The sequence below is a fragment of the Thunnus thynnus genome, chromosome 1 (assembly GCF_963924715.1).
Source record: "Thunnus thynnus chromosome 1, fThuThy2.1, whole genome shotgun sequence".
Classification (NCBI taxonomy): domain Eukaryota; kingdom Metazoa; phylum Chordata; class Actinopteri; order Scombriformes; family Scombridae; genus Thunnus; species Thunnus thynnus.
In genome coordinates, this window is record NC_089517.1 from 30,696,450 (window position 1) to 30,716,385 (window position 19,936).

Here is a 19,936-nt window from a genome sequence, read left to right on the forward strand (position 1 = left end):
GACTTTGGTACTAAAAAGACTGTAACATTGAAAGATATCTACTTGATTTGACTAATATGAAGCTTCACATTAGCTTCTGATGAACTTTTAAATACATTTTTGCACAGAAGGAGGACTGTGGATTTTGGCCCCCGTCACTTGTAAGGGCATTAGGAAGGGATCTTTTAACAGCCAGTATGAACAGGAGGAATGGTTATGGAAAGAAAAAAACCTATTTCAATATTCATTTGGGCTCCTGACTGTTATTTTAAGACAGACTTGAAAATAATGATAATAATTACACGTTTGTGGGCAGAGTTCAAAGCAGACAGTGAAAGTTATGCCAAAAGTATCAACAGAAGCTGTTTAATGGACCATACAGCTGCAGGTGGCATAGATACAGTATAAACTAGTATAGATGGGTCATACAGACACTACTTCCATGTTCACTGCAAGCTACTTTTCCAGGGGACCCTTGTTGCTATGGATACCATTCAGTTCTATACTAAATAAATATTCAAGTCACCAGGCGTCCATGCAGATCATGGCATTTCTTTATGTTGTCTGTTGTGTTGAAAGTGATGAGCAGATAGCTACAGAATAAGAATGTGTTGTGTTATCTCATATTATTTTTGTATGACGTCCGGGCCAGTTGCATGACACACAGAATGAGTGACCAAATACATGAATATACAATTTATGATTTACTTGATGAAAACGTTGTTAATAATCAACTGTCTTTTTGCTTTTCAATCACATTTGCTATTTTGAGTGGTGTCCACGCAGTCTCTTGTGACTCCATGAGCGAGGAATGTTTAGATTTGCTTTTACTTAAACCTGTAACTTAGGACATGAAATTTGCCATTGTTTAGAATTGAAACCAAACAGAAATTGTGACCTGGTGATGGTGCTAAATGGAAAATCAGGGGATCCCATATAGAAGATGAGATAATTCACAGATCTTTCCAGCTAATTAGTCTATTTCTAGCTAGTTTAATATGCTTTTTCTGGGTGAATGGCAATGATTTGTATATTGGTACAAGTTGAAGAATGTGTTTTTGCTCACAGAAATGTGGCTAAGTCTCTTAAACTTTCTCTGAAATATTAATGTCCCCGATAGATCTTATTTTTTAGCAAGCATAAGCCTATTAGTGTTTTTCTTTGACCTCGTGACATTGCCACATGTATTGCCACTGTAATTATAAGGCTAACTGGGCTCCCTCCATCCATTTCAAAGCTGGAGCGGATGAGGAGTATATGTATTGTTCAGCTGATTTAAATAATTGGTGTGGTTTACTTAAAAGGGTGCCAGAGAGAAAATTATGTTAATGGAATAATTTAAAAGGAAGTTGGAAACAGATAGTAACCCTATCAAAGTCTGTCCTCCTCTCTTTTGTTATGACTTCAGATGAGGTTTGCTCCAAGGAAACTAAATTATCCTTCTCCTCCAAAAAGAGATGGTCAATGTCGTTTACACACTTGGAGGAGCTTAGCTAGTAAAGCCACTCTGGAATTTGCACTAAGACTGTGAAACAAATTAACTTTTCTGTGCGATGAGTCCTATTTCTGGGAGTTAATTGCACATACTAATCCAGACAGTTTCTCGGTGTGAATGCGTGTGTGTGTGTGTGTGTGAGTACAGTAGGTGTGTGTACAAGTGGATGTATGGAACGGTGTTTTCTGTTTGTGTGTGTTTTTACGGGTTGTGTAACTGTGTGTATGTGTTTGTAGGTGTGTGTTCCTCTCAAAAACAATTACCTTCTACCTGCTTATTGTTTTCGTCAAAGTGGTTAATGTGGAAGCAAGTGAAATGACGACTGACAAAATCACTTTCAACGTGTTTATCACTTAATTAAATCTAAAGTGAGAACAAAGCTCTAGGGATGTCAACGGTTAACCGTTAATCGGTTAACACACACACGCCGGTAACAACTTCACTGCTAGCTACGTAGCAGTCTGAGGTAAAAAATGAAGCGAAGCTAAACGAAGCTCGGTGTGGGACCATTTCCTCCAGAAAGGCAACAAAGTCAAATGTAGATTGTGTGATGCTAGTATTTAGTCTATTAGTAGTACTAGCACTATGCTGTACCACATTAAGAACAAGCACCCAGCTGCCATGTCCAAGGATGGCTAACAGTCGCAAGCCATCACCCAGTTGGTGTGCCGAATGAGGAGACCGATATGCTGCAGTGTGATGGAGGGTGAGGGGTTGAAAGAGCTAGTTCAGTACCTCAAGCCTGAATACGTTATGCCATCGAGAGCCACTGTGACTAAACGCACTGAAAAACACTTTGAGGCAAAGAAGGATGAGCTAAAAGTCAAGCTAGCTCTGACCGCCAACTGCTCTCACAAACAAAAACTACATCGCAACTTTAAAAATTAACCAGTTAGTTAGCAGTTAATGGGTGTCGGTTTATCAAAAGCAAAATTAACTGAAACTGACATCCCTACGAAGGTCATATAAAACTCAGAGGTAGTAAAGTTTTAATTGCGACAGAATCAGCGAAGTGAATGAGAAATCTGGGCTTAAATATTAGAAACAAAAGTACTGACTGTAACTGAAGTGAGAGAAATTGGTGTCAAATTGTTTTTTGGTGGCTAAGAAGTTAATACCAGTGATTTATTGTTTGCAAAAGTTTATTTTTGTCCTCAATCTGTGCGTGTGCCCCACAGCAAAGAAGTTTGGAGTAACGGAAGTCCCCATGGAGGCAGTGACCTTCATCTCGCACGCCACACAGTCACGACTTCGCACTGTGGTAGAAAAGGTTTCTACTATCGCACAGCACCGACTGGACTCCTGTAAGGTAAGAACGCAAACATACAAACCCACAAAGTAGACATGTCCTGAGCTAATAACACTGCTGTTGGAGTCAAGCAATGCATTTTTTTTTTTTTTGCAACAGCTTGTTATCAGCTGTATCCAGCTCAGTCCATTTGCAGTTAGTTTTTTATTATAACTCACAGATGTGCTTTCAACTTTCAAATACCCTTCTGTATATTTTAAAGCTGCTTAGCCTACTGGCTAACACACAGCTGACACTCAGACACTAGGGAAGTCACTTTTTTTATTCAAAATTCGCACTACTGTTCAGACGTGGGAAAAAATGTAATATTCAACTTTTAATTATCTGTACAAATTAAAAATAAGCACAACAGGCCAGTACTCCAGAACAAAGACACTGTCTGTTTGTTTACTGACATTGTAAAATGCAGCTGCCTTGTAATGTCAGCTAGTCACTCAAGTGAGGCAGCAGAATGAACAAAACACGTTCTGACTGATCTCGCCTGCCAAATTGTAACTTATTTGCTGAGGCAAAAAGTAGACGAGACAGAAAAAAGCATGGCCAAGGTTGTATGCTTAAACACTTTCTCTGCTGCTCCCAAATCATGTAAATGATCCCTGAAAAATTCAACAAGCTTATTTTATTTTACAAAACCTGTTGATATATGATTAATAAAAAGGGCAGTATCAATCCTAACGACACTCATTAGCCGGCAGCCAGTAAAGCCCTGTTTATTTGAGTATTGTCAAAAAACACTAAAGCCTCCATTCTGTTGAATTAACAGGAGCAGACAATGACGTATATGTGCAATGTTGTACGAGACAGAGCAAACTAGGTGATGTCAAACTATTGGATTGAGACTCGGAGGTGATATTAAATCACTCTGGTAAAGAAAGAAACTTTATCACTCATACATACACTCTCATATTGTCTAATATGGACATTCGTGTATGCTCCTGCATTCACACATACACAGCGGCGTGCACACAAATTCACTTTTTCTCACATAAACTCGCAGACAAAAGTGCATGCACGCCACTAGCATAAACATATAAAAGTTAATACAAGAAATGTTTTATACCCTTAAGTTGATAAACAGGAGAGCTCAGACTTTTCAGTCAGTCAGACAGAACTTCTAAGTGCCCATCTGCGTACACCTGCACACTGTTCTGGTTATTGGTGACTTTATCTCTCGTAGCCCTTGAATGTAAGTATAAAACCACATTTAATTGGTGAACATTAAAGCATGAATACATCTCAACTGCGAGCCTGAAATCCCAGGATTGTTGGGAGAATTGGGGGGAAACTTTGAAAATGTTTTTTTCCTGACACCAAGTAGAGATGATGATGAAGAGGAGGGAGGAAGAGCATCGCTACAGCTGTCCCCATCTTGTTTTGTGCTTCTTCTTTTTGTTCCTTCTTCTCCTTTTTTGTGGTTTTGTAAATGAGGTGTGTGAGAGAGGCATGAAGCTCTGTGAAGCCACTCTGTTGACATCAGCGAAAAAAAAAAAAAAAAAAAGACAGAGAAAAGACCAAAAGACAAAGCGGCCTTAAAGAGCAACCGGGCTTCGGCAGCGGCGGCAGGAGCTACGGCAAGAGTGCAGGCTCAGCGCTGCAACAAAGAGGAGAGAGGCTGGATGAGAGAGAGAGAGAAAGAGGGGGGTTGGAGGGGTGCTGGCGATGAGCCTCCTCAGATGTGTCTTTGTGCTCTGTGCCACCCAGCTTCTCTCATCCACTCATGGAAACACACACACACACACACACAGAGATGTGACACACACACACAGATAGAAGAAAGAGTGATATGAAAATCAAGAGCAAGAGGAGTGGAGAGGAGAGCTGAGCTGCATAGGAGACAGACATACAAACATGTGAAATAAGCAATTATCTTATTAACTTTTGATGACCTACAAAAGTTGTTTTTACACTTACCTTTCCATTTCCCAAGTGGGAGGCGATGCGCTTTATGCAAAGAGAAGCATCGCCTGTAAATAGATAAAGTTAGTGTGTTTAAGTGTGTTGTTGTGTTCAGGCTGGTGGTGTTCCAGTTGAGCTGTGAAATAAAGTTGAGATTCTTGGTTTAACCAATTGTGCAGTTAGTAATGAAGATATAAATATGCTTATTAGTAGGGCAATACTGAGTTAATTATTGTAATCTTTAACTGACATGGTGGTGGTAGTCCATTTTTTTGTATGGGAGCCGTGTGGCTATTTTTAACTGTTGCCTTAGAACAGTAATGGTGAGACATGAAATATGATCCAGGAAGTCCAGACTGAGTAATCAGATTTGCGAGTTTGAAGGCTCATCAGACACCAAAACACTGCACACAATCACAGGATAAATAGTAGGAATACGCCATTCATCTTAAAAAGGTAATCTACCAGGAATGTGCACCTGCACATATTTGATTGGGCCAGCAGCACCTCGTTGGATGATGTCATTCATTTTGAGCCGGGTTCTGCTCAGCGTTTTTTTGCAGCCCCGCTGTGTCGCTGGACAGAGTTTATTCAAATGAATGAGGATGAGAGCGTTTTTTTAGGGGTTTTTTTTTTTTTTTTTTTTTGCAGGGCTAATGAACGCAGCCTTAGGATGTGTGCATTCACAATTACACAGAAAAAAAAAACTACCGCCACAGTTACAGTGAATGCATACAATAAATAACATTAAAACTAGATGTTTATTTACTTTTAGAAAGAATGATTTCATATTCAAGTTTTGAAGAGTCAAGAAAATTCCAAACTTGTTAAAGACAACGTGTTACCACCCTCTCAAATCTTCTCACATATACACAATTATGTATTAACGCCCTTAATTTATAATGAAGACTGACCCGTGCATCTTCTCAAGCACACTTAATTATCATTGCACAAATCTTATGAATCATGAATCTTGTAAAACCGCCTGGCTTTCTCACTCTGTCTCTTGCTGTCTGTTCTCAGTTTAGGAGCTGTATTTTTGGCACGAAAAGAGACATCATTAATTACACTCACTGCGGAACAACAATCTAGTCAGAACTGATGACAAATTTTCTGCCGTGTACGTTTTTCTTGTGGTCTAAAAGGAGATCTGGTTTGCTTACAGTAGGTGATGTAATTTCCTCTTTATTTTGAGAAAATGTTGCATGTGTACATGGACTGAGGGCTGCCCTAAAGTTCTGAAACTTGTGGCCAAAGCCTCAAAAGTAGCTACTGAATCCGACTTGTAGCTTTAGCTGTTGCAGTGATTTTCTCTCTATATGCTTGTCAGGATGAAGAGTGCTACGAGCAGTCTGCAGACGTTCGCTCTCAGCTTCGCTTCTTCGAGCAGCTGGAGAGAATCGAGAAGCAGAGGAAGGACGAGCAGGAGAGAGAGATCCTGTTGAAAGCCGCTAAAGTAAGTTATTGTTACCTCGCCATGTGTGTGTGTAGGTGTGTGTGTGTGTGTGTGAGAGAGAGAGTTGTATGTCCCCGTGCAACAGTGTGTGCTTGTGTACTGGTGTGTGTATGTGTGTGTATGTTGCTCCTGTGCAGGCCCTGACAGATGAATTAGAGTGTGACACCAGTGGATGAAGTGACCTCCCTGTGTCCTCCCAGGCTCCTGGCCCCAGGGCTCCTCTGTCCTGGCTCTTCCTCCCTGGACACAGCGAGGAGGAGGGGGGGGGACCCCATACACTACGCGACCCCCATGCACCATTCAGCTGACACACAAACACACACATCCATCCACACACCCGACCTGCAAAACATCCCTCTATCACAAGCCTTGACAGCTCAGGTGAAACAGAGCAGACCAGAAACTGATTGTGGATTTTAGCCTGATTTTATCCATCCATGTATTTTGCTTTTATTATTCATGTTGTTCTCAATGTCTGGTTTTTACCAGAAAAAATGCTCTGCGCGCAGAAAGTGATGCATTTTTTTTTCTGTTTGTTTGGAATAAACAGATTAAGTATTCATAAACAGAGAGAGTTGCTTAGATTAAACTTTATCAATAGAAATTCTAAGACAGAGGCCCCATAATTCTGCACACAACACAAATACAAAAAATAACTCTTCTCTTTGTCATTGCAAGAATATACAGTACATGCACTGTATATACAATTGCAAATGCCACAGATTACAGCTAAAAGCAATAAGAAATATTATGATGTTCGGTTCCAAAACACTTATCGAACATGGCAATCAGAAAACAATGAGCAGTGAATTAAAAGATGCATCATTTGGTTCAGTTTTTAACAACTGGGGAGAAGAAGAGAAGAGGAAAGGGTGTTAGATGCTGACAAGCTTTGTTGTGCTTCATCTTAACTGTTACACAAATCATTGCAAATGCTATCATAACTACAAGCAATACTTTTCACTGTGTCCTGAGTGATGGTAAAGGTTATTTCATGGGCCTGCAATTAGTTTATACATAGCAAAGAAGAGAAATATAATTGTTGGTCATTATTTCAACAGTTACCAGCTGCTAACACCTACATTGCTGCCAAGGCAGAGAACTATCTAAACCATCTGGAGCAGAAAAAGCTTCATGAGTAAAATTAATCTACAAACCTCAGAAGTCAGAGTGGTATGTTTTTCTTAGCTCCGTGTCACAATCTTTTTGCTGGTATTTATGCTATAAGCTGACTGTAATAAGTCTCAGCTGAGTGCATAGTGTTCACGTTTAAGTCACATGACATGATATTAGCATTTTGTTTGGTGAAAAAGTTGATACAGTCTCAAGTTAAGGTACAGTGCAAATAAAACTCAGCTGCATACACTACAACATGCTTTGGAAAATCGTCAGCAGTAATTAATTAGTTAAAAGTAACTAATGTTCATCACTGGTATAGTCATTTAAAATACTAAAAATATCTTCAGGATGAAAAAGAAATATTAGCTCAAGTATAGTAAGTGTGGACGCTCTCCAAGTCAAATCAGTTCAAAAAATGGTAACATTCTTTTACTGAAGGATATAACTGATCTGTTGTCCTTTACAAATACTATAAATTGTCATTTTTATCCAGTTGATGAGTGTCTCTCTGTTGCACAAGGCCCATGATACAATAAAAAGTATGCAACAGGAATATCTGTGCTAACATCACAAGAAAATATTAATGAATTAATTAACAATCAGGTCTCTCTATTGTTACCTGTCCACTACTCTGATCTCAGTCCTAAAATTTGGAAAGATCACCACAGACCAAAAAAAAAAAAGTGAGAGAGAATCTTTTGCAAATGAAAATGCCCCACGGTGCAACATTAGCAGAAAGCTAGGTTAATTTAATTAATTTTGAATTGAGCCAATGTCCCACAGTAAAGATTCTCATTGCAGCACACCTCACCGTCTTAATTGCATTATTATGTTCCGGTCCTGCCATGCAGGATATTAGAAAATCCTCTAGTTGATGAACACTGGCCACCAAACCTCATGACCCGTCTGTTTTTTCTTTTAGGAGAAACCAGATAGCCTCGCTCTTGGTTGTGAAAAAAAGACATCATCTCAGCGGGAAAACAACACCGTAAAGTGTGTTGTTAAAAAAAGGAATAATGAAGCTTTTAGATCCTCTATGTCAGTCCCCAGTTCTACATGGGTGAACGGTGTAATCTTTTTTTTTTTTTTAACTGTGAAAAGCTCTCTTTATTAACAGGATTAGTGAAGAACTTTTGCAAAATTAGCCAAGTTCTCGTAGGATGGGCTTACCTAAGGGCTATTTGGATTGCAAGAGCCTCAATGAGGATAGTTTGACTTCACCGCAGAGCCATGTCTATGGGTTTTGGGCTCTTGTTGCCATGGCGTCACAGTTCAAGAAGTTTGGAAAGCAAATCTTTGCCTAGTGATTGTACAATATATTACACAAACACACTGCCTGATACAATTAATATTTTTAAATTTAACCATGTATGGGTTATCTTTTTCTAACCGTTCTATGTTATTCTATATTTATTACATCTGCTGTTTCAGTACACTGGTTCTTACCCTGCAGTCAGTAAGAGTCTGATTTAAGGGAAAACAGGCAAAAGCAACCCTAAAATGCTTAAACACTGTTAAAAAAGTTGCAATTTTTCCCATTTTGTGGTAAGAGTTTATTTATCTTGCTCTCACTGATAATTGTCCAAATCCTAAATGGCCTGTTTTGGCATTTGTTCTTAAAAAATGTTGAAATATTTGCACACTTTTTAGACTTCAACGTTCAACCATTTTACAGGGAGAAATCCATATCTGAATACATGATAAACCCCAAAACTGCATAATGTTTTGCAGCCAGAAGACAAATTGCATAAGTGGATCATCTCATGTTTTCTCAACTTATAAAACTGAGCTCACATAAAATCAGATGTAAAGTGAAGCCTGATATTGATGACTGGATATTTGGTGGATATTCATTTTCCTCTTACCACAGTTTGTAAATACATGAGTAAAATCATTGATGAATACATTTGTGATTACTGTAAGAGGAATTACAAGTTTCACTCACTGGACTTGATATTTGTGAGAATATATTGACAGAATATTTAATGTCAAGTTAACTTTGCTTATGGCACATAGAACCCACAGCTTAGTGAAACAAGTTCAACCCTCTGGAGGTTTTCAAAAGTGACTCGGACAGTGTTAGAAAACCACCCAGCTATGTCAGAGTACACAAGACTAATTGGTAAAAAAAAACCCAAATAAATTACAGCACATCATCACAAAATAAACTCGTGGATACATTCAGCATCACAGATTGGTTCTTTACTGTTGAACACATATTTGTGTTTAAGTACAGTACACACCACTCCACCAAACCCAAAAAAGCTTGTCAGTGTCTAGTAACCCAGTCCTCTTCTCCCCTTCTCCCCCCCTGTTCTCTCTTGTAAGTGGGAAAACCAGGGCAGCTGACAGAGGAGATATAAAGCATGCCAGTGGCACCGCTGCCCTTTGTAAACAGTCCATCTGTACCCACCCCTCCCACACCTCTGCCACTCCGCCACCCACCTCCCCTCCTGCCTCTGTCCTGCTGGAGCACCTGCTAATTTGACCTCTTGAATGAGAACCCATTAAAATAATCCCCTCCACCCCTGTCTTCTCTGCTCCTTCACAACAAGCCCCTCCCCTTCCTCTATGCCATCTATTTAAAATATGACTCAAGTCTTGAGGGATGCTCCGGCCGACCGGAGGGCAAACACATTAGTCTTAGTTGAGATACCGACCAGTACGTGAACCGCCTGATATATTTAAAGCCAATTAGCAGGAAGGCATGGAGAAGCAGCTTTCCATCCATGAGATGGAGAAGATGAAGATGAGGAAGGGGAGAAAGTGAGGTAGAGAGTTGAGGCAGGAATGGGGCTTCCTGTTTTAGAGGACTCGATGAGGCCCAGCACTCCCCCGATTGATTAGGTATTGGAAGGAGGGTTAGGGTTATTAAATATAATACCAGAATAGAGTTTGCTAAACAGATTAAAGTGAGTTTTCATTGTTTTAACCATTGCAATATCTTCATACCTATTGAAATGTGTCAGTGAATATAGGAAAGCAATTAAACTACACACAGGACTGATGCTCTAAATGGCACTAGAACACTTGGCAAAACCTGTGGAACAATAAGGGGAATTTACGTTTGCACAAAACAGATGAGGTTTTTAATGGATCTGACCTAATTTTCGTCGATCCAGCAGATTTCCAACTATGCAGATTGTGTCCAGATTTACAAAATAACAACATTCAGTTAGTCTGAAGCACCGTAATCTGTCTGTTTTGCCTGCAGTGGTCAACCGTACATGTACATTTGGCTGTGAAGGATTCCCAGGGACAAGTACATTCACCCAGATCTTGGCTGCTGATTAAAATAGAAGTGCTGTGTTGTTACGCCAGGGACACACACACAGCAACGGATCGCCACACTGGCTCACAGTGACACACACACACACACATAGCCACTGCCACTGATACTCACTAACATCCTTTGCCCTGTGTGTGTGTGTGTGTGTGTGTGTGTGTGTGTGTGTGTTAAAGGGGGGGGGGCATCTGTGTGTGTGCTGGCTTGTGCAGAATTTTTAATAACCTCTTTTGATTAGAATCCCCCTCCAGCGGCTTATTTAGGGCTGGATTTGGAGCGGGTTTAAAGGCCACAGCCCCCCGGGGGGCGCTCCGTTGCACTTCTCTGAATTCAAATACGATGTCCTTGACACCTCTGTATCCTGTTCCCATTTTGCACTATTTTTGCTGCAGCAGCAACAGATGAGTAGCGAGGGTTGTTTGGGGGGGTGGGCTCCTTAAACCAGCTGTTAACCTGTGCCCCCCCCATGCCTTTACTCCACAGAGTCGCTCCAGGCAAGAGGACCCAGAGCAAGCTCGACTGAAACAGAAAGCTAAGGAGGTAAGCTGCTGCTGAGATCATTACCCTTGACATTTCCCAGACTCCAGCGTATTAATTTTTCATGCCTCACTACACATGTAATGCCATTTAAAGTCGGACTTAAAAAAGTTTGAGGAATTATTCGCGCCGATTGATGCCCATGTGTGGAAAATTATTTTCTGCGCACCAAAGACACCATCTACATCCTCCACCCTCCCTTCTCTTTCTTTTCCTCGTTTATTTCAGCCTCTTCATCTTTCACCAGTTTGAATTTTGACTAAGCGCTCTTCATTGAGCCCTGCCCTTTCTGACAGATGGGCTATCATGGGAATGATATACAGTGGTAACTGTTGTAGCCCCTGTAGGTTTATTCTGCATCCGTATTCTCATCTCATCATTTCCACATATCTGTGTCTCATGCTTGAAACTAATTTGTGTTTCTTTTCAGTGTTTGTTAACGACATTTTACTATAAAACAAAACTATATCTCTCAACCTGCTTGTTACAACAACACATTATGGCTTGAAAGAGATCATAAAAGCTTTAGTTTTTATTTCTGTTTGGAAATGAGTCAAATTGCAGAAACAGTTCAGTAAAGGCATAAAAAGAAAGCAAGTGTAAGGTGAATGAGGGTTTCAGATGTACAAATTCATGTTCTACATTAACTTTTACTACTACAAAGGAGTAAAAAGAGTTATTGTCTTTTCCAAGTAATAGGCCAAGGCACAACACTTAAGCGTTGCAAACTAGGAAATGTTTCAACCGATGCAGTGCGTTTGTGTTGGCAGTACGATGTTACATCTTCATTTTAAGTGCAGGTCTTGTATAGGATGAATTCCCAGCAGAGCTCAGAAAGTAGACCACTCTTCTTTTAGTGGTTGAGTAATGTTGTTTACGCAAACAAAATAGTTCTGTCACAGCGGAAGTTTGCGTTCGTTTTTTTTTTTTTTTTCCCTTTGTTTACTCCAGAATAACTTCACTGGGTGCTTTCAGTCCGTGGCTCGCTAACAAGGATCAAGAGGATTGTGTGGAGCTTCCAAAGCGTAGTCTAAGTAGGCAGGAGGATAAAACAAGCACCACCTGTCACCTGTTGTTGTTGTTGATGTAGAACTTAAGGAGCAGACGTGGTTTCTTCTAAGTCACTCGCTCTTTTTTTTTTTTTAAAAACCCTTTTATTTATTCAGTAAAGTTTACTGAACACATACGCACTTTTCTCAGGAGCACCCTAATTTACACTCACACAGCTCTACAATTTTCTACCTGACAGCTCCCCAGTGCAGCTGCTGTCTTTTAACGTCGGCCACTCAGCCATTTATATTTAGGAGTAGCTGTAAATGCCTTTTCTCAAGGGCATATCAGTATTGTTGTTTAGCCAAAGTATTTCATTTTTGAGATTTCCTTAGTCTGTGGTGTTGAACTTGTGACCTTCAAGTGACAAGTTGACTTCTCTTACCTCTGGCTACTGGCAGCGCTCTGTCTTTTCTCTGCTTCTCTCCTGGACATCTTTCTAGCAACAGTGAGCCCTGCTGCAGTTTAGAACATTCACACTAGATCTCAGCCTACCCATAAGCCCCACATATGCAAATGAAGCAGTGTAATAGGCAGCACGATAGGTTTGCCCCAGGGGCCATGTGATCAAAGTGGATCTCCTCCCTGTTAAGTGGCAGTCCGCTCGTCATCTGGATATGACCAGATTAGCGCCTCATGAGCAGATGCCGCATGCACGTACGCACATTTTCATTTTCATCTGGAATTTTAAGAAGATGGTTTCAAAATTGTTACTTTATGTAATGCTTTCTCCCGCTAGATAGAGAGGAGGAAGACTCCAAACGCCCCCCACTGCACCCCCACCCCCCCCCCCCACCTTCCCACACACACACACACACACACACACACACAAAACACCCCTCTTCCACCCTCCCTCACCTCTTTCTTTTTTGCTTAATGGCCGCCGTTTCTCAGCCCCCGTGCCTCTCCGGTTTTCATCACCTGACTGGCTCAAGGGGACAGAGCTGGCTGTTTGTGTCACTGCAGAGTCTGTCGGCAGCTCACACATCTGCGCAAATTTCATCAGGATAATGAGCCCGAGCTACTCTTCCAGGCGACGGGCAGAGAAGCCAGCCTCTCTTTAAGCCCCTTTCCCTGATCACGCACACACACACACACACACACACACACACACACACACACACACACACACAAAACAACCACCACCACTTAACAGTCATCATTTTGGAGAGATAGAATTACAGCGCGTTATATACTTGAACTAAGTGTCGGCACGTAAATTGAGCTGCCACATGATTTGAAACTACTGTCACAGACCAGAGTCTGGTGTGAAGGCCAACGACCAGGTATTTACCCATCACCAGCAAATGAATGGTATGAATGGTCAAGCTTAGACTACTGAACATCAAGTGAAGTCAAATCAATTTTATTTATTTAGGCACCAAAACAAATCACAAAGCCCCATAGGGCTTTACAAGCTGTTGCAAAATCTTCAATTCAGTTAGAGAAAAAAGGAGACAAACCTCAGCCAGAGCAACAGAGGAAGGATCCCACTTGTGATGAGTCTGAACCGTGATCCTTCGTCATACACAGATTTTAGTATGTGAAAATGTTTTTTTTATTAAGTTTAAATGAAATAGATTTATTTGTTAGTCTTCAAATCTAAAATGTGTTGTTTCAGTGTACCAGTCAGACCCAGAGCCTGTTTTTCATTTTGTCCACCAGACACTTAAAGATATCTTTACTTACTGCACAGATAACCACTGTTCATGTTCCCCAGAGGATGAATCCTAATATTTTTGTCATCCCTTGGTCTTTCCTGTAGTGTCACTATCAGGCCAACATTTACACCTGAATACAAGAAATATCAGAATCTAACGAGCAGATTGTTGTGATATTTATTGAGCACATTCATGCTCCCCAGCAGATGGACTCTTTCCATTTTACACAATCCATGAGCTCTCATCTTGTGCCACCCTCAGGCCAAAATATCAACTTTGGACACAACACATCTTACAATATTACTGCAAATGAAATTGCAATAACAGAGCACATTTATGCTCCCAAGAGGATAAAACCTTTTGTTTTTTAATCTTCTTGACTTTGTCTCAAGATATTAGAATAAAAAAAAATCACATTCAACAGGACCGTTTTTTTTCCAATATGTTGTTGTCTTTTTTGAGTGGTGTAATGACCATCGTAGGCTTTGGTTGTGGCTAGCATGGCTATAGGCTTTTAATATTTTATATTTATATGGCCATGGCTCTAATTGTGCATCTGTATTTGCACCAGCAACCTAACCCACAACCTTGTCACCAGCAGTGCAGGCTGGTCACATAGTCGCTGGCAGAGGTTTTGCGTGAGAGAGAGGTAGAGCAGTCTAGCGCCTCTGTTTCCTCCATTCACTACCATTTGGCCGAAAGGTCAGATGGGCTATTTCAGAAATGCCCCCAGTGAAAATCAATGGGCAAATCGTGGAGCTCAGTTCCTGTTTGTTGTTGTTGTTGGTGGTTGGTCTGCGTGTTCTGTCTGTTCCATCACTGAGGCAGGAGGCCAGGCAATGCCTAATCATTGAGAGAGAGAGAGAGAGAGAGAGAATAAGAGAAAGAGAGAGAAGGAGACAGAGAGACAGAGACAAAGAGATGGAGAGAAAAGGAGACTTGGGGGGGAGGAGAAGAGGGGAGACAGAGAGAGATAGAGAGGGAGTTAAGGCTAGTAGAGATACATCACAATGTCAGACACACAGACACACTGCAGCCACAGATTCATCATCGCAACCGCGTCTGCAGGCACAACTGGACACAGGAAACGAGTGAACTGGAGAAGAGAAGTGGAGAGAGGACAGGAGAAGAGAGACGAGGGAAGAGTGGGAAAGACAAATTGGCCACTACAGCTGACCAAAATCTGGCCAAAAACTCCTGTTAGGGTCTGTTCAGCTGCAAAAGCAAACCATGTCATGCCAGGAACACTAATATTTCCACTGTATGGCTTTCTTAATGTGAGATGGTCCCAGCCAATATAAACTATTGCTTAAGTAGCATGTTGTGCCTGTCCAGACCCCGCGGTGTTAATCAGTCTGACGTCACAATAATTACAAACCCACTTGGCTACAGGTTCAACAAGAACTGGTAGACTGAAGAAAAAGTAAACAACTTCAGTGTTAGCTGATTTATACGCAGTTATATCTGCTTGACCATCACTGTTACAATTTTCTTTCCCCTGCCCCAAATATTATTTGACTTTTTTTATACCTTTATAAATATTACATTATAATCCATATGGATCCCCATTTATTTTTAGAATATAAATGTATACCATGTTAAAATTCACATGACAACAGCTTTCTGATTGAGATTCAGAGCTCCTTCTTGGACTTAGAAACAGCAGTTCTGCATCCCACTGTTTTAAGCAAATCATTATAATGCAAAAATATCTTTGCAAGGTACTCAAAGATGCTTTACACAAAAGAAGAAAAGAAAATCTACATATAAAACACAATAAAAGACAGAAAACACACTTAAAGTACAATAAGTAGCAGGGGACATTAAATTAAACATTAAAAGCATTTATAAGATGGAATCAACATGCTCTTTTCTGAAGGAAAATGATAGAAACTCAGCTACAGGCTGCACACATTTTGGGTTTCTTTCTAACAATCTGACAATAACCCCAATTTAAAGCCACCCTTTCTCTATCAAACCAGCTTTACAGTGCAGGTCATGATGTTTGAGGCCACAGCTCTAGAATGTAATTTGTTAAAAATATGAATTATTCAGAAATAATTCATGGTAGATGAGTTATTGTAGAAGCCCAATTATATTTTTGTACAGCACATGCAAAGACATAGAGCTTTTGTGCTGCCAGAATAAAAAACAACAGAGGAATGTAAGAAACATTGGGATCACATAAATAGTAAAAGGATTGTAGGCTTTTGGCTGATCTTCAAGATATTGGAGAAGATATGGCAGGACTGTATATGAGGGAGAAAGTTAAACCAGAGGAAGTGACATTAAAACTGAATATGCGTTCACTTTTTTAGCACTTTATTCACATTCTGTTGCTCATTTTCAAACAGGGCAAGTGCTGACTGTGTACCTTCACTGAAATAACTGATGAATGAGAAAGTATATTGCAAACATTTCCCCGTTTCTGAGCAACTACTGTTGAAGTACCTTTGATCAAAGCGCTCATTCTCTGCTTGCTCAAGTGGAAATACTCAGTGGCTAACAGCAGAAGTCTGTGGTCTGAGTGAATGTAACAGGGTGTTGCTGGAAAGCAGCATGAAGCTCAGTCAAGCTTCCCTGGATAAATAAAGGTTAAAAATGGTTAACACAGTCGGTCTCCCACTGATAGACCGATCACTGCCAGACCTTTAGATGATGTAGGAGTACATGCTCTTCTCCTCTCTTCTCCTCTCCTCTCCTCTCCTCTCCTCTCCTCTTCTCTCCTCACCTCTCCTCTCCATTATTTTTTTCCATTCTTCCATATCACCGTGCCCTTGCAGCAACACTCCACTTCTTGCTTAGAGTGATTCCAGAAGACTTGTGTGAAACCGAGAGCTGTCCAATGGGAATCTCAGAGGTTTTTTGTTAGAATAATTTTCCTCAAATATTTTTCTTCTTCAGGCATTGAGAGATTCTTTTTGCCCATTTTGACGCACCAGCATTGCTTGAAATGTCTTGAACCTCTACTGAATTAATTCTGCCCTAGCTCAACTTTGAACCTTGCATGGCTCCAATTAAAAGCCTGCAGTTATCCATCCTGCTCTGCTGTATGAACATATATGTTAGAATCCATGAATCGTATTAGACTAATATTGCTGTGACATGTGCACATCCATGGTCAAATTTTACATATTTAGTCTCATTGCACCCATGATAAAGAATTGTTCACATGAATGTTGCACATGTTATTTAAATCACAAGCCTTTGCACAACCGGTATATACCAGACCTTAATGCACACATACATGTTTCTTGTTTGGCCTGGCATCCTCCACAAATGACCAGGTCAGAGAGAGACTGGAATCCACCCACACTGAAAGCCCCGTCAGCCAGAGCCTCACACTTCTCCAGAGAGGAGAGGCTCTTGTGTGTCAGAGGACAATGTAGTAGCCCCTTAGTTTTTATTAGGCCAGTTATATCTGCAAGTTCATAGGCTCTCATCCTCTGGCCTTCCACAAACTGCTCTGCTCAAAGAGGCGCTCTCCCCCATTAGGCAGGCCCCAGGGCAAAAGCCTGCTACCCTCCTCCACGTTCTCTCCCTTTCTGTACTGACTTTCAAAGAGAATTCCTGCTGTTTTGTGTGTCCCAATTCATAGTTGTTATATTCTTCTCATTCTGGCCTCACAGATACACAATACTTTAATATGAACAGAGCAGCAGCATTCATGGTCAACTCGTTGGATGGTGAATAGAAGAACATTATTATTAACGGTCTTACAGATGAGGTTATCAATGAGTTTAGCAGGCATTGTGTTATTTAGAATAATTCAAATTGGATTTCAGTAATGTCTTGTGATTTAAAACATCATACACAGGAGTTTGATGTGGATAATGTAATTATCACATAAGAAAGGTCTGTTTTTTTAGGTCCTCAAGATGCGCGGACTACTAAATAGTACACTGTAACCCTATTTTTATTTGTTGCTTTGTTGTCGGTAGTCTCAGTTTTTTTCTTCACCTCAAGTCATATTACAAGAAAAAAAATAGAGGCAGGCTTTAAAAGTACCTTTGGTGTTCCTGTGTGTTTTCGAATATTACAAAGTGCTGTAATGAGAAGGAAAACAACAAAAAAAGGAGATTTTTTTTTTTTTTTGCCTCAGAGGGAGATAGCGACTCGTCTCCTCGCTGTACAAGCCTGTAGGTTCACTTTTCTCTTTGTGCGCCGGAGCACTCCTTGGGACTCGAGCGACAGGGGAATTGGGCATGCAGAGCTACGCTGGTGGCGAGGTGCCAGCCTCCTGTGCCTGGGATATATAAGTGAGAGGGAGGCAGGAGGCAGGACACGTTTCAATTAGGCAACAAACACCACACATAGAAGATGGGAGGGAAGGAAAAAATAAAAAACCCTTACCACCTCACCTTCACCAGCTAACTTCTCCCTTCTGACCTCTCCCAAAAACACACTTCTCTGAACCGCTCTGCCCCACCTTTTCTCTTCTTTTTCATTTAAAATCTAAGGTGTCATTTTTGAGGAATTCATATGGGAAGGACAGTAGCGGGGGTCTTTGTGAGGTGATACTAAGTGTGCCAGCTCAGCCTGCATGTTTCCATTAGATTGTCATGTTGGCTAATTAGAGAGCGGCAGCATGATTCACCTTGTTAATTAGGAGGACTTGCACACCATGTGCCTGGGGGCGGTGTGGGGAAGAGGAGCCCAGCCTTAGAGCCTGCTAGTCGCCTGCTGCCTATGAAGATTCCCCTTCTCATCTACCTTCCTTTCACTCTTTTTTTTTTTGATTTGGAAATGAATAAATCATTGAGATCGTCCTCTCTCGGAGTGTGAATATCTGAGTTCTCATCTTTCCTGGATGCAAATTAGGCGTGATCAATAGAAGGTGACGAGCGGCGAATCTAAATGTTAAAAAAGAGAGAGAAAGGGAGAGAGAAGACTGCTAGACGAAGCATAGAATGAGACAAAGCGAGAGAACATTTAAAGTAGGAAATTTTCCCTTAGATAAGCAGTATTTTTAATGATCGCTACTCTCCCCCCGTCGCTCCAGTGTAACACCGTCAGAATCTGCTTAACACTGATTTCTGCCTCCTTCATTAAACACTGTTCCTTGGCGAAATCTGAAGCGCAAATGTTATTATTTTTAAAAATAATACTTACTCTGAAGGAAAGGCATTGAGTCTTTTAGACACATTCAATTTATCCACACGTTTCACACAGTCTTCCTCTGCACAGTTTAATTCCTTCAAATAAGTTGCAGATGAAGAGGAACCGTAGGGTCATGATAGTGACACTCACATAATGACCTTAGCTCCAGGGACGGCTGATGGCTCTGAATAATTGGTCCTTGGCCCTGGAAACACTTCTGACATACTCAGCTTCAGAGGAAATGGAACACTGGAGCCAAGACTATTAGCTTATGCATGTATTTTTGAATTCATCTCCATATAGGTAAATAATATAATCACAAACAGAGTTGCTGGAATATTTAAAGAGATATATGTGTTGAAAAAGGCGATGAAACTTTTGAGTTTCAAAGTATTTGCTTCGTGTCTTAAATACATACTTTTTCAACCTCCAACCTTATTTAAGGAGATTGGTATCGGTACAGTGGTGCAGACACAAATTGTTTTGAATATCTTATCTTGTAAATAGAGGTAAATAGAGGTAGAGGTACTAAAAAACATACTTTCAGTTGTGAATAGCAATGTCCACTGAATACAGTATAAAGGGATTGTGTTGATGGTGACATATAATAGTGTTATTCTGTGTCAATACAAAAAGTGTCAATACATACTGATACATGTAGCATGAAAACAACATACTGTACTGAGTCTATGCCACTTTATACCGATAAGGGTAATTAGGTCTGCACACAGCACAGCATGTAATAGAATGCACACATTACACGTGTATTTTTATATATATGTAGTAAATTCAATATTTTATCTTAAGTCATACATACATGTCTCTATCGAGTTTTAACACAAAGACTTGCCTACATTAGCAGGTCAAATCTGAACTCGTCTCTTTGTAGTATCGGAGTGCAGATGGAGGAGTGAAACCTGATTGGTTTACTGCAAATGGCCCTCTCCCTGCAGCAAACTAACTGCCAGGCACTTCACATGAAGAAAGGCCTCAAGATGCAGCTCGCAGATGTTCACGTTATGTTGGCCATGTGGGTGTCAGGTGAATG

The 19,936-nt window shown here is 40.6% G+C and overlaps 1 protein-coding gene across 3 annotated transcripts in view; it reads left to right on the forward strand.

Annotated features, from left to right (window-relative positions):
* Positions 1 to 19,936, forward strand: part of LOC137186410 (transcription initiation factor TFIID subunit 4-like) — a 92,492-nt gene that overhangs the window by 40,634 nt on the left and 31,922 nt on the right. For all 3 annotated transcript variants that reach the window (XM_067595333.1, XM_067595351.1, XM_067595342.1), the window contains 3 exons: positions 2,653 to 2,783; positions 6,010 to 6,135; positions 11,024 to 11,080. In XM_067595333.1, coding sequence (XP_067451434.1) covers positions 2,653 to 2,783; positions 6,010 to 6,135; positions 11,024 to 11,080 — 314 coding nt within the window. The remainder of the gene's footprint in view (positions 1 to 2,652; positions 2,784 to 6,009; positions 6,136 to 11,023; positions 11,081 to 19,936) is intronic.